General features: G+C 34.7%; 1 protein-coding gene across 7 annotated transcripts; it reads right to left on the bottom strand.

Annotated features, from left to right (window-relative positions):
* Positions 1–3,773: 3,773 nt before the first annotated feature.
* Frmd5 (FERM domain containing) lies at positions 3,774–13,926 on the bottom strand. Of its 7 annotated transcripts, none has more exons than XM_034320559.2 (13): positions 13,564–13,925; positions 12,174–12,242; positions 11,647–11,751; positions 11,545–11,587; positions 10,638–10,814; positions 10,358–10,569; positions 10,136–10,288; positions 9,518–9,532; positions 8,998–9,086; positions 8,136–8,362; positions 7,779–7,946; positions 6,125–6,724; positions 3,774–4,939 (listed from the first exon to the last, which is right to left on the bottom strand). In XM_034320559.2, the coding sequence occupies exons 5-13, from the start codon at positions 10,810–10,812 to the stop codon at positions 4,476–4,478; spliced, it is 2,103 nt and encodes a 700-aa protein (XP_034176450.2). In that variant the 5' UTR covers positions 10,813–10,814; positions 11,545–11,587; positions 11,647–11,751; positions 12,174–12,242; positions 13,564–13,925; the 3' UTR covers positions 3,774–4,475. The 7 variants fall into 7 exon arrangements, with proteins under 7 accessions (XP_034176450.2, XP_034176452.2, XP_034176451.2 ...); XM_034320561.2 differs by lacking the exon at positions 13,564–13,925 and adding an exon at positions 12,316–12,387; XM_034320560.2 differs by lacking the exon at positions 12,174–12,242 and having other exon boundaries at positions 11,647–11,768.
* Between the last annotated feature and the right edge of the window lie 514 nt (positions 13,927–14,440).

The raw sequence follows: 14,440 nt of genomic DNA, 5'->3' as shown, positions 1-14,440 counted from the left end.
CCCGTCAAAGGGGAAGGAGTATAAAATTCGATCGTCGCACTATCTATACAAAAACGGCTGAAACTACTCGACAATTTACCGACTATGTTTCCACGAAGAGGGAACACTGGCGCCGTCTATCGACAAGTTGCGGAAACTACTTACCGCCTAGTCGATAAGTCGTTGAGTAGTTTGCGCCATTTTTGTATAGATGGCGCTGCTATCGAAAGCGGGAGTACAACCTCCTACTTCAACACTACCGCTTTAAAAATTATTGATGCTTTCTTAACTAAAAACAATTTGAAACTGTAATCTCTACCCAACTAAAGAATAAGTGTTAATCATACATGTAAACCTAGTATAATTTAGATATAGTTTGTACATAAAAGATAGAGTTTAGGGAATACTTATAAGGTCTTCGACGTGCAACCAAAGTTCCAAGAAAGTACAAAGTAGCTTAGGTGTACAAATAATACTTATTTCTGTAAACTTTTATATGTTCATAATAAAGAAATGCACCTAGGGCTTCAGGTAACAAAAAAAAAAAGAAAACCACACCTCCTACCTCTTTGCCGTCCGAAGACATACTGACGCAAAACGTGTGTACTTTTGGTTTCCTTAAAACTTATAGCAATGACATCATAAAGGGTTTATAATGAAACTCCATGTGCGCGTTCTCAGCAAACAAATTCAAAACCCCTAGAAAACAAAGCATCTCGAAACTATGCCGCGCTGGCAGACGAAAACTATCGAATTCAAATCGTGGACATTGTTTTCTCAAACAAACTTATTCATTGATGAATCGTAATCAAGGATATATTTGGAATTGACGTTTGTTTGTGTATAGTAAAATTAATAACAATGTTCGATGAATCATTAACGTTACATTACTTCTCATCGATTGTCTACTTAATAACTTTACAATCTATTTAATTTATAATATGAATGTATAAAAACCGTTCTAACAAATTATCATGATTGTATATAAAAAATGTATAGAATGGGAAATTCAGACATTTATTATTTATACATTTTCGGTGAGTTTCATAGCATCGACGTGAAATACAATTTTCTTCAATGTCGTTCCATCGTTATTCTGTCTTCAACATACTCCATCATTCATCATCACTGATTGTATTAATTTCTTTGTACAGCATAGAAGATTTAATTACCACTTAATTTGACGTTATTTGAAAAAACGTTGTCGGAAGTTTTAAAAATCCGGTAAGAATACAAAACGATCGTAGAAACGCCAAGCAGGTCATTTAAACTTGTCATGCATATTAAGAGCTCAGCTTGCTTGCTCTGAAAGCCTATTTATTAGATTGCTGGAAAATAAATGAGTCGATTTAACCCATCGATTTAGTTAACTGAAGAAAATTTTGAAATTTATATGATCGGCCATTTATTTCCCAGCAACCTTAACCGATTCTCCAATTTGATCACCTCTGTGTTACAAGACAGTTCCGAAAGCTCGTATGGTTTATTTTTTTCGTTTTGTCATTTTGTTTTATCACCTAGAAATGTTGTATCGAATGGTCTCGACGCCCCTTAATTTTTAACCTAAAGTTATGGTATATAATCGCAATTGACATTCGTTTGTTTATGTAAATCGAGCGCATCACCATTCGAAGTCTCTTTCTAGCCGATTCAGATAATTCGCGAGGATACCATTCTAATCTCTTAGAACCGTTCCTGCAACTCGAACAGATATAACCTCCTTAAGAAACAATTTCGCGTTTTAATATTCCTCCTTCGTAGACGAGTAAAACGCTCTTGCTTCGAAAGAGCATCACACGAACACACACATTAGTTTCATGCAAATGATAACATTATTACATTTATTCGTTATGTGCACATGATTATCTGTCTCTGTTTAATGCACGTATTTATATACGTGTGTCCTGTGTGTGTGTATGTACTTTTGGTTTCCTCAGAAGCCTAGACCAGACTTACAGCTACGTATGTCTGCAAACATTTTTCAGGGGTAAATCATTATCAAAGGTCAGACCCTGATGAATGTTAAAAGTAATTTACATAAAATAACTTTAGTATATTTGCAGACAAAATTATGTAAATCTAATTCAGGCTTAATGAATTTACAGAGACGATACAAACGTGTGCCGAAAACTTAGCGAAATATGGCGTTTGAAAAGAGTTTTAGAATAGCATAGGCACTTTCAGAAAAATGGGCGAGAAATGGAAATGCAAGAATAAACGACATTGGCGTTTGCTTTGTTAACATTCATTTTTCAATTGTGGCTTATCTAAAATTCACCCTTTCTCGCTTATTATTGCAAAGTGTAAGAAGTTTCATCTGTTACAAATAGTCGCAAAACGTTCCGTTCCCTTTTTTTCAAACAATTTTTAACAATCAAAAATGTTAGTTTACAAGATTTTTACGTATAAACAGCTATCATTAAATACATACGTACGACGTGCAATCGTTAAGTTTTTAAATGACTTTAATGTTCTAAATTGAAAAAAGGTGCATCATCTATGATTTCTTTTTTCCCTTAATTTCTTGCAAAACAATTTTCTACATTGATCCTCTTACACGTTAAAATTCTCTACAATATACGATCAACTATCAAATAATTGCTTTTCGTTGACTTTTCAAGATTTCTAATAATAATAATAATAGTGATAATGATGTAGTTCTCGATCGGCCTATTTATACGTAAAATATATTTCACATATTTGGTTTTTTCAATTTTTTGTAATTTCTTAGTGATAAAATACTTTTTACATCCATATGTTTAGTTTAAAAAAAGATTCATCGAGGGAATATTACTTTTCTTTTCCTTCAGCGACGTTATAGGCCATGCGACATTTTGTTTTATCATTAATTACATTCAGAGAGTGATGTTTGCCTTGTAATTTGTGTAACAGTGTGGATGTTGAATTCGCTCCATCATGTTCACCGATCAGTCCTTACGTATTCAATATAAAAAACAGATCGATTCTATTTTAGGCATACTTAAATCTATAATAGATTACTCTGCTCGATAAATTTTCTAAAGTTTTACTGTATAATTTGTGGAAGCAATCCAATGGTTTTCAGATCAATCTTATAAGACCAATCTTTACGACTTATATACAGGAAGAGTCACTTAACATTAAAATCTAAAGTAACATTAAAATTATTTTCGACTATTTTGGAATAAACCAATATTGCTCCTCTTGGATATTTTCTGAGAACAGAAATAAATTTTATATTTTAATGTTAGGCGAATCATCCTACTGTACATACAGAATTTTTTGCATACATCTATGGAATTATTAAACATGTTTAGATGAAAAATGATTGTAGCAGATTTGATATCATGATAAGCACTGATTTGTTTGTATGTGTTTGTCGCATGCCAAACACAAAATATCAGGAAGTATATTGTTTTTTTCTTAATTAATACTTCATAGAAAATATCCATCACAGTAATATTAGAATAAAAATATAACAAATTGATCTATAGACGTTGATTAAATATCGTTTTTTAGATACAACTGTATCTACGATACATTGAAGTATTGCCACAAACGTTTGCTACCTACTTAATGAAAATAAATCATGGAATATTAAAAATTGCACGTGCTGAATTTGATATATATGTTTAAACTGATCACTGTATTTTCTAATATTTTATAAATGCGTGTAATTAAATAAACTATAGTTCTCAATTATTAACTAAATAATTGATATTTCTAATTAAGTAAAAAATGCACTGGATAACCATGGATATTGACTACTTGATTTAATGAATACATGGTGAGTAAAGAACAGTAATCGAAGCGAATTAAATGACATCTTAAGCGTTTATTCAACAATTTCAAGCTTCTTAAAAAATATGAAACTTTTATACAATAGAAAATACAGTGATCCCGATGACAAGACGGCTTAATAATTAAAAATCGAAGTTTAAATGATACATTTCATGTTGAATGGAATGTGAAGGTGTCTTGTGCAATAAGCTAGCTAATATTTCTTCTCATCTTCTATTACTTAATTCAAAATGTACTTGTAAATGACCTACTTTCGTAATTGATTACGAATACAATCTTCATGATTCGCTAAATAATGACTTTCATTCATCGTTATTAAATAAATTCGATTCAAATACTATAAACATCGTTTTAAAATAATTTACAAAATTGCACGCAACCTAGAAAACATAATCCCTTAGTATTGCAACGATCAATAAATTCACCCCTAAAGATGTTAAGTAGTTGAAAATAAAGAATGAATAAATCGAAGGTACCAGTTTTAGTCACAAATAACGTTTGTTATTAATACACCTAAGTATACTTTCGAGTAGAAACGCAAGAGAAATGAAGTTCCTCGTATTTCGGTAGAAGAAATAAGAACGCGCGCGACGGTGAAACGGCATTTGAAACTCGCTCGTTTCTTGATTTTCGGCAAGAGCATCTTCTCGACTTGGCACTGAAGGGAGCTAATTAGCGACAAAGGACGACCTTAGCCCGGTCATCGTCAGGTCGCATCAAAATAGGCCGAGCTTTGTCCTCAAAAACTCCTTGATAGGGACATAATATTGGTTCTTTAAGGCCACCATTTCTGGCGTCTTGCGCAGGCTATTGAAAAGCGTCGTGTCTGTTTCGAACACCAGGACGATCACAATGAACAGAACTGTAATCGTAAGCATAAAAGCTGGAATGAAAAGCCTCGCTATTCGAAAACTTTTGTACTTCAATCTGCTATCGTAACGCTGACTAGATGATTGCCGTTGATGCTGATGTTGCTGCGATTGCGATTGTTGTTGATGCCGTTGTTGTTGCTGTTGTTGAAGACACAATTTCGAATTTTGAAGTTTCTGCATTTTCGGTACAGGCGTTACCGAACGACTGTGCGGTTTACCGCTTGAATCCAGTAGTTGACTTTCCGACGAAGAATGATCGAAAGAATCCCTAAAGTAGTAGTCGTTTGCTTCGCCCTCGTGTTGGCCGACTGGAACAAACATATTTCAACGTTTTAGATAATAATTGTTTGGGTTGTAAGATTGATGAAAAAAAAAATGCATCTACTGTGTGGTATTAGGATGAAAGAAAGTTACTAAATTTTGTGTTCTATTTTTCAGAAATTTTTGGCAAACTTTATGTTTATTTTTCCTTCGTTCTAATATCCCATTCTAAACTTCAATTAGTTTACAACAATAAAATTGCAAAACCTAATTACTGTGCAGCATGTAATCTTAGTCAGCATGCAATTTTTGTTTAACAATTTCTATTGTTATTACAAATCACCCTGAGTATATATATACATTGGAGTGTCTTGCCTTTTGGAAATCTATATACAGTCTTTAACAATTCTTTAGAAAATGTTATGTAGCAACGTATAATACAGCACAAGTTAATTAACAGAATCGAAGTAAATAGATCTTTGGATTAATATTTAAGACGTTATTGTTTAATAACGCAAAGCTTACCCACCTCTAGATGAAAATCTCTGACTAAATCTACACGTGCAATATTGAAACTTAGTCTCGCAAAGAAAAACTATCTTCCTTATTTTAATATGCACAGGCTCATGCTGATTCAATGCAAAAGAAGAAAACAGTATGCAAAAAATTCAATTGGAATATAATAATACCACTCGCAGTAACTATTAACATACTTCTGTTAATAATATTGTGTACCCGAATTAGTAAGTAGTAACAATGCCACATAAGTATTAGTTAGAAGAGACCTGCTCAACTGTTGCTACCAAGACAATAATCCAGATGGCTAAAGCTTGTTGGGGGGACTAATAGTATCACAATTTATCTGAAGGGAATAGATACGGAGAAGGTCAAGTCCCAAACAAGCTTGGCCATAAGATTCAAAAGGCTTGATGTTACAAAGTAGTTTCTTCTCTGTCGGGCTTTCACCCAATCGTTTACAAGTGTTTGGTCGCCTCCCTTACGTGGAAAGGGTGTAATTTAAATCCTCAAGTAGCAATATGCAAAGGACTGCAGGTAGTCTCTCCTGTATAAGGGGCATGTTCAGTTACTAGTGGCCAATAATATGCCCAAGGCAATAAAGATATTGTAGAAAAGGCATCAAGTTGAGCAGGCCTGATTGGTATACAGTACATGATAAGAGTCAGTTGGGTAATGCCTCATCCAATGTAAGAAGAACCCATTACCAAATTTACCTGTCCTTTCCTGAGATTTCGTGATTCTGACTCCGTTTCTAATGTCTTCGACGTCATTTCTCGGCGTGGAAACGCAACCGTTCACCCTTCTCGTCATCGTAGTCGTGCCGTGCCACGATATCTCATGCTCCCGACGAGCGAGTATGCTTACCTGCTCGTTGGACCTGTGCAAGATCATCTTACCGTTGCTAAAGTCGGAAGGACTTTCTACGACCGTTGTGACGAACGTTCCTGGATCGGTTGCCGGGAATATGTACGTCTCATTCGCGATCTCTTTACCAGCTTTCAACGATTCGGCGGATACTTTTGAGCTCTTTATGATCAACGCGGTCGATCTGACCACCTTTGGGCTCTTTTCAAGAGCGTTTATTCGCTGCCTGACGATGTTATCGATGTCACGGCCAACTAATTCCTCCGAGCTTATCACTATTTTTTGACTGTACAACGGTTGAGGTCGGTTCAACGTGCTCTTTGGATATTTCGATCTAACTTTAGCACGATTTGTGATGGTGTTCGAGGTGGTGGTGGTGGTAGTAGTGGTAATGGTGGTGGTTGTGGTGTTGTGGGTGGCACTCGCATGCGTATCATTTTCGTCTACAGCTAAACGAACAGAAAGAAAAGGAAAAAGACAAATCAACGGTCTAATAAGCCAAAAAAAAGCGACGTTTCTAAATTGTTATTTTCCTTTTAGTAATATATCATTTCAATTCATTTCAATGGGAAGTTTCACGTGATTTCAGGACACAAAAGTATCTGAAAATACCGCTTATGGTGTGTCAATTTTAAGCTTAAATATTTCACCAAACTTTAAGCTTCAAACTGATATGCTACAAGTGCTAATTGGCGATACTTTTATCTCATGAAATCGTATCAGACTTTTTATCAAGACCTTTGCGATTACTTAATAAAATATAAATCATAAATAAAGTGCAATAAATAGGTATGCAAGCTTTTGTTGTTAAATCTTATATACAAGATACGATATTGTTAAGTAAATATTTTTACGTGTCCTTCCATGTTCTTCTTGTATGTTTTGTTATGTACATTTGACAAAGGATATTTTACATTACAGTCAGTTGCATAGACGATTATTATTCGTTTCCAGATGTAAGGCTCTTTAAAAAAAAAAAAAATGTTAAATGTTCCTCAAGTGATTACTACAAATTATTTGAGCCTTTCATTCAGATAAAGAAAACCTTCATGCAATATTTATCGTTTACAGTATCATTTAAATAAAAGACAAACGTATACATGCAATTATATGTATAAAGCCTGCAACTACAAATTAGTCATTAGATTACCATTAAATTGTCAGTAACGATTTTTCTGTAATCTGGTAATCTACTGGCTGCAAGATACGATAATGTTTTAAACAAGAATGTAATTTTCAAGCCTGAAACATATTAGTTATTTACACATGCGCGGAAAAAGTAATATAGTATCGCGACGCATGGTTTTTCTATAAAAAAAAATGTTTTCTTCTAAGAAGAGAAGTTAATAATATTCATGTTTCTAAATTGCTATTAAATACGCTTTCATCTAAACGTTCAAGCCATGCGTCTCGAGTCAGCGTAGAAAATCGGAATTTTAAACAGTAAAATTGAAGATTCAGTATATATAAAGAATTAAATGGACGAAACATGGTAAAACTAACCATTGTTTCTCCTAGCATGAATTTCTTGGTCCTCCGATACAGTTTCCAGAGGTGGTAAGGTATTATCCGGACAGTAAGGTGAACTAAATGGAATACCAGTACTGCTTTCTGACATTCCAGCACCATCTAAACCTGCGCTATGACAGCTACGTGGTAAGCTGGAGTATCCTGTAAATCAAGTATCAGAATACTTTATTTTATACTTATTAAGACATATTACTGGCACTCCATGTTTCTTTATATACATTTCTAATTGTCTAATGTTTTCTAATTTCTAATAACAGCTAATGTTAAATGTACAGAGTGTCAACGCTAATCTAGTATCGATAAACATATACATATTAAAATGATACTAACTTATTTCAACGAGATCTTGACTAGGTGTACTTGGTGTTGCTGGTACACTGCTAGCCTTTCTTCTAAGACACGTCGTTTGACAACGCTGTATAGGTGGTTCTTCTTTTCGCAATGGACCCGTTTCTTCCAGTACTTCCTTCTCGGTTCTTCCGGTGTATTTGAACTTCGTACCCCATGAGAATATAGATCCACCGCTTACAACCGGTGCGTCCGATGCTCTGGGTAATCTGATCATCAGAAAAATATCCTTATTAATTAACTTGCATTGTTATAACATTCGCGATAACAATTGAATAAAAAGTTTGTTAGAAAATGCGATTTATGGGCATGATTACCTCAGTGCCCGTCGAAATTCGAATGTGATGTGTGATTATGGTGTGTGATACCATTTCAAGATCATACAAAATTCTATGTCATTGAACTCGCCTTGACATCAGCTACTATGCTATAAACTTAAAAATATATGGTGCCATTTAAAAGAGAACAAAAAAATTGTCGATTACTTTTAATTACAATACAAGGTAACTATTAATAATAGTGTTATATTGTTACAAAAATTTGAAAATAAATAAATCAAGCTACATTATTTGATATATTTCATTGAAACAAAATGAAGATGTAATTATCTGTGCTATTGCATTAACCCCTTCACGTTTATGAATTTATGTAGAGGTACCGACGAAGCGCTCGCTGTGGACCTCTTCCTTTTCTTTTCTTTTTTTTCAGAATCGACTGAATTCTAGTTCAGAGTTGCTATGCAATCGGAAAAGTACATTATTCGGTATCACAGCGTACGCGCGTCATGAAAGTATTTGGATCTGAAAGGGTTGAAAGCGTTTCAGCTTAATAACAGCATACATACGTGAAAAATAACATTTGCTCGATGGCGCATCTCCATACGTGGCGGCAGTTCGATCCCGTGGGACACTTAAACCCAACAGTGTGCTTTTTCTGAAAATTGCGTGGAAAACATTGCACTGAAACCTCTACTCTATGTACATTATTTATCGACAGCTACTTCGCGTGGTTAATTAAATCCTTTATCAAGCAGATTAAATTCCTTTTTCTTTTTAACAGATACCGATATCTCTAATTAAATAATTATAGACACATCTCTGAAATCAGTTGAGATAATTCTTTTAAAATCGTTACTTTTCAATCCATCCGTAAATATGTATGATTACCAATTTAAGAGACTTCAAACGGCTTCGTCGTTTCATTGAAACAGTTGATCACAACGAATTACACTTAGCACAGTAATTTTGTTCATTTGCACAAATTATTGATTAACAATCATTCGATCCTGTTACACCACAAAACAACTGTGCATTCAAGCCACGAAACATATGAACAACCCGTGTAACTGCTACGAAACGACTCACCTTCGTTCTCACGTCCTGAATTAGGCCCAGCAGTGGAAAATAATAAGATTAGTCGAACTCGTAACAATATTGAACGTACAATATATGTTTATAACAGATATATACTTTATACAATAGAAAGCTTCTCGTCTAATGCTCGAAATTAGAAAAATAAAAAATATACAAGTTTTAGAACACTTGCCGTTTTCTTTGCAATAAACAATTGAATTTAAGTAGATCAAACATTTATATTTAGTTATTCTGAAAATATGCGGTTATTAGGAAAATATGATTGTGCTTTAGACGATTCGAAGACTCATGGAGTTAGTAATCCTATAAACTACGTCCAGTCACTGGGTCAAGGCTGATTTATCGATCACGTTCAAGAAATAATTCGAACAATTACTAACATTATTTTTTACATTATACTTACTGTATCTATGAAATGATATAAATAAAAATTGTTTCATCGCATTTTCTATAATTTATATATAATATTATATGCGTAAAGGTATTATACGTTAACTACCAATTAATAAGCTGAATTACAAATTAATGAATATTAATTGACACGATATTTCAGGAAACATTACCGACTGTGTTTATATGATAGAGTAGAAAATGAAGAAACTTTTTTACCTCACTTATCGTTAAATGTACAATAAACATTTTCCCCTCGTAGTTGATTTTCTGCACATCCGGCCAGCGGAAATGATGTGTTTTTCGGGATCCTTGAAACGTTAAAATCCCGCAATGATTTATGCCAAGATATAGTTGTGCACCTTTCTGGTCCTGAGGATACAACGAAACATACCTCTTGAAATATCTATGAAAGTTTCATGGAAATATGTGATACATTACCTTAACTGGATGTGGATCAACAGCATAGGTATCCAGTTGTGAAGCTAATCTAAGAAAATGAGTTTCCGCTTGTTCTGATGTGAACCCCTTTAATTGTGTTTGATGCAGTTCCATAGCCTTCTCCTCGATAGCCTCCGTTTGCTTAAGTAATAATTTGTGCTCGGATATATAGTTCCCTTCATGAATTTCCGGATCATAATCACCCAATTCGCCTAAAATGAAATATTATCAAGATGAATAGAACAGACTTAAAATGAGAAAAATTGTATATGCAACTCACTTTGCACGACGCACGCTGCCAGCAGCGCAGCTTCACCCGGACTGCAGTAAAGTCGTCCATGAAGGAGGTCCCTTTTCAGCTGCTGGTATATTTGATACCTAGTTATTTCTTCCTTTAGCCTCAGAGGATCCGGTGGATAGAATTTCACGCGAAAGCTAAACAGAATCGGGTCCATGTCTGGAACACAGTTACGATGAGGAGGGACGCATCTACATGTACGTTTTTACTTACAGTGAGCAGCAAAATTGTACTAATCAAACCATTTCTCCAGATAATATTTTTTTAAATATTATTAACAAAGTATTATACTTGGAAATTTTCTGGAAAAATAGTATTATTATCAGTTCAGTTTTGCTCCTCACTATAAAGCAGTGTCGGTCACAGGTGTTAAATGATGTTCAAAAGATGACGATAATCATTTATCTCGACCACTTCTATTTTATCGAAATTGATATGGACTTTCTTTATTCAGATCTATGGAAAAATAGTACAGTGGGTCGTGAGTTTGAAAGTTTTATGTAACATCGATCCACGGTAATCGAGTATAGAAAGGAAAAGACGTCGCAATCGAAGCCTTGGTCACAGCTGTTCATTGCTACATACCAATTCAATGATATGCCTTCTTTTACATTTCGTTTATGCCATTTTGTACATTTAATTAATGATAAAGTCTATCGAGTTAATTATTTAAAAAATTAACATTATAAAATGAAAGTATACTGTGATATGATATGCTCAAAGCAAATCAGTACAAATTGTAACTTAATACCCATCTCTCTTAGTACCTGCTGCTTCTTATTATATTCTTCAAGCGTTTTACCATAGAATATTAAAACCTCATTTTCAATCATTTAAAACAATAAATATGTATTATTTATTAAATCGTGCGATAGATATGAATACCAACCTTTTACTTGTTTAATCGCCGTTTTTGCCAAGTCTAACCAATGCTGAAATAGAACAGTTTAACATGTAGTTGAGACACAAGGCGAGTACTTGATGAACTTACCCTCTGCCTACAGTGATCCACGTAACGAAGTCCAAAATAATCCGTTTCCAAAATATTGAGTTGTTTGCATACATATTCGAGGATATACCTTCCTTTGTGTTGTGGCTGCAACAAAGAAAAGACTGCAAATGATCAAAACACCGAGATTTATCTCTGACTCTTTCACAAAAATATTTATCTAAATGTAAAAAATATTTATTCTTTTAAGAAGTAAATTAGCCTAAGTATGTACACCCAGGTGAAATGTAGGCTTCTCTTGGTTAAGAGGAAGGAGGCGTGGTAGGAGGCGTGGCTGAACTGCCGATGCGAACCGAATTTTGCCGAAGCGATACGAAGTAGTAAGAGACTCCATTTCCCTACACTCTACACCAAAGTGAAACCATCCTTACACGTGAGTGTACATGTAAAAAAGGAAATAAAGGGTTCATCCTTACGTTACTTCGTAATTTCTTACATTTACTTTGCTTCTGTTTGCATAAATATGCATAAATTTGCTTAAATATGCTTCGAAGAGGAAAGATACGTACGGGTCAGAACGGACCTTGTCACCACCTTCTACGAAGCCGACGAGGGTTAAGACTCAATGTTAAACTTACCTGTAACATTAATTCACACATATATGTATGTATTATCGTTAGGACTAGAACTTATTAAATATATAAATATTACTAAGGCTTGAGAGGATGGCGACCGCCTCCATCGCTCTCTGTATCCGCCATTGGTCATCGGCGTCGCGATTATTGTGAATGACCAAACAGTTTAAAATAATTAGATTCTGACGTGATTTCAAAAACATTGAAAACATTTCCGTATTGATTAAAAGATTTTAATTCATAGTTACTTTATTTCTGTCTGTGAAAAATTAATTAAAGAAAATGATGATGTCATTGAAAACATCATTAATTAACATCGTCTTACATAAGGAAAAAAAACATAAAATTATAGGTAAGGAAGAATGACTTTGTAGATCTACCGATTTCATACGCGAAGCTGTCAAATTTAATACAAAGTGTAATTTAAGATAAGGAAGATAAGTTTCACTATTAAAAACAGTCTTCTTCAAAAATGAACCTATTGCCTACAATTAGATTTATCATCCATCTTATGTAAAATCACCGTACTGTAAACTTTACCGTTTGTTTAAAGACACCCTGTACATTTGATTAATTTCAGAAGGTAACTATCCTTGTCAATAAGTGCACGTGGTCGTGTTACGTGAAGAAATGTTCGACCTAGTCCTATATGTGGGTATGCACGCAGCTACGCACGCGCGCGTCCATACATACACAAATATGTTCACACACATCCATACGTGAATATTAAAATAGAACATGATTTTATAATTTTGAGTCAAGTCTATTATTAAGTCAAAACTTATCATAACACCGATTCCTTCATCAAAGAATTATGTAACGGAAGCATAAATTCAAAAACTGCTTAGTTAACATTGTCATCAGCAAAATACTTTTATGATTAAGCAGAATCTTAATGTTTCCCTTTCGTTAAAGTCTATGGTCAACAAGTACCTATATAAAACTTTAGCAAATAGATCAACTGATATAATAAGAATGGAAATTTTAAACTTTAGTCTTTGTTTATTGTAACATAACAAGGTATAGAACACTGAATTACATTCAAGAAATGACATTTAGGGTAGGAGGAATTTGTTGCGCTCGAAACAGACAGTTTTTGAAATTGATCGAAGGATAGAGACGTATATGTGAATGAAATGTATGACAATTTTTCGTTAAAGATCATATTTGACGATTGCCAAAACCGCTGGACCAGTGAGTTGTATCGAGCAGAGCGATCGTTACCGGTAGCAGACGGAAAAAGAGATAGAAACGCGTGTACATACAAGCGTCATCAATATAGTTAGGTCGCGTGCAAAAGTTGCGGTACGACGAGTGATCTCACCTGAAAGTCGCAGTGAATTATTTCAGCATCGTCGAGGAGTCGAATAGTGGCGCGATGCACCACTGTAACGTCACTCTTGCTGCCAAATTTCAACATTTCTACCCTCAAGTCGCCACCCGAATTATCCCCCCGGCCCTCATCGTCTCCTGCACCACAGCACCACACACTGCCAGCTAATTACACTCAATCCACGTTGTCGTTGCCGGAGGTGGTGATAAGTGCCGCCGATAGGCGACTTCCTTGCAGATTTTTCAACGAATTGATACGGCACAGAACAACACAGTACAATGAACACTCGGACATCACCGTAACGGAACACCAAACAATTCTGTCAACCGGTTCCATCTACTGGCTCACTGTTGCAATGGTGCCATGTTTTCAAGCCCGAGTAGCAAAACCTATGTTGCCATTCAAGAATACCGCATTTACGTGGTGCGATTGGTTCGTAACTCCACAGCGGGATATTTTAAAACTGTACTTTAAATATAGAATTATCTACTTCCCAATGAGTAATGTTAATGATAAGTTGCTAAATAACTAGGCCGTCATCCGCTTCATGGCTGACATACTGGAGCGAAGCGATTGATTTGCAGTAAAAGTAACTTTAATTACTCTATTACTCGCGAATCTCTCTAATTACTAAGCGTAATTCCGATTTCTCTCATAGACTTAACATGGATATCGGTTTCTGTAACCATTCCTTAAGAACACCACCGATCTCTGATTTTATTCTATATAAACACTCATAGTGACCACTATGATCGGCTTGCAAAGAATGGTCAAAATTGATAATCTAGATTTTCAGTTAAGAAGTCACAACGATCCTAATCAGTCGTTTAATAGCGGTTCTTAGGATAATTAGTTATTTTAATTTTAA

This window comes from Osmia lignaria, chromosome 13, assembly GCF_051020975.1.
Source record: "Osmia lignaria lignaria isolate PbOS001 chromosome 13, iyOsmLign1, whole genome shotgun sequence".
Classification (NCBI taxonomy): Eukaryota; Metazoa; Arthropoda; class Insecta; order Hymenoptera; family Megachilidae; genus Osmia; species Osmia lignaria.
Note: the sequence above shows the minus strand (reverse complement) of the source record. Positions and strands in the feature narration are given on the sequence as shown.

Bases quoted from the DNA above. Each gene is read 5' to 3' on its own strand.
- Frmd5 (XM_034320556.2), bottom strand. From the start codon at position 13,659: ATGTTGAAATTTGGCAGCAAGAGTGACGTTACAGTGGTGCATCGCGCC. The intron at 10,570-10,637 runs GTGAGTTGCATA...ATTTCATTTTAG, and splicing joins GGCAGCGTGCGTCGTGCAAA to GCGAATTGGGTGATTATGAT. The intron at 8,363-8,997 runs GTATGTATGCTG...TCTGATGATCAG, and splicing joins GAGCAAATGTTATTTTTCAC to ATTACCCAGAGCATCGGACG.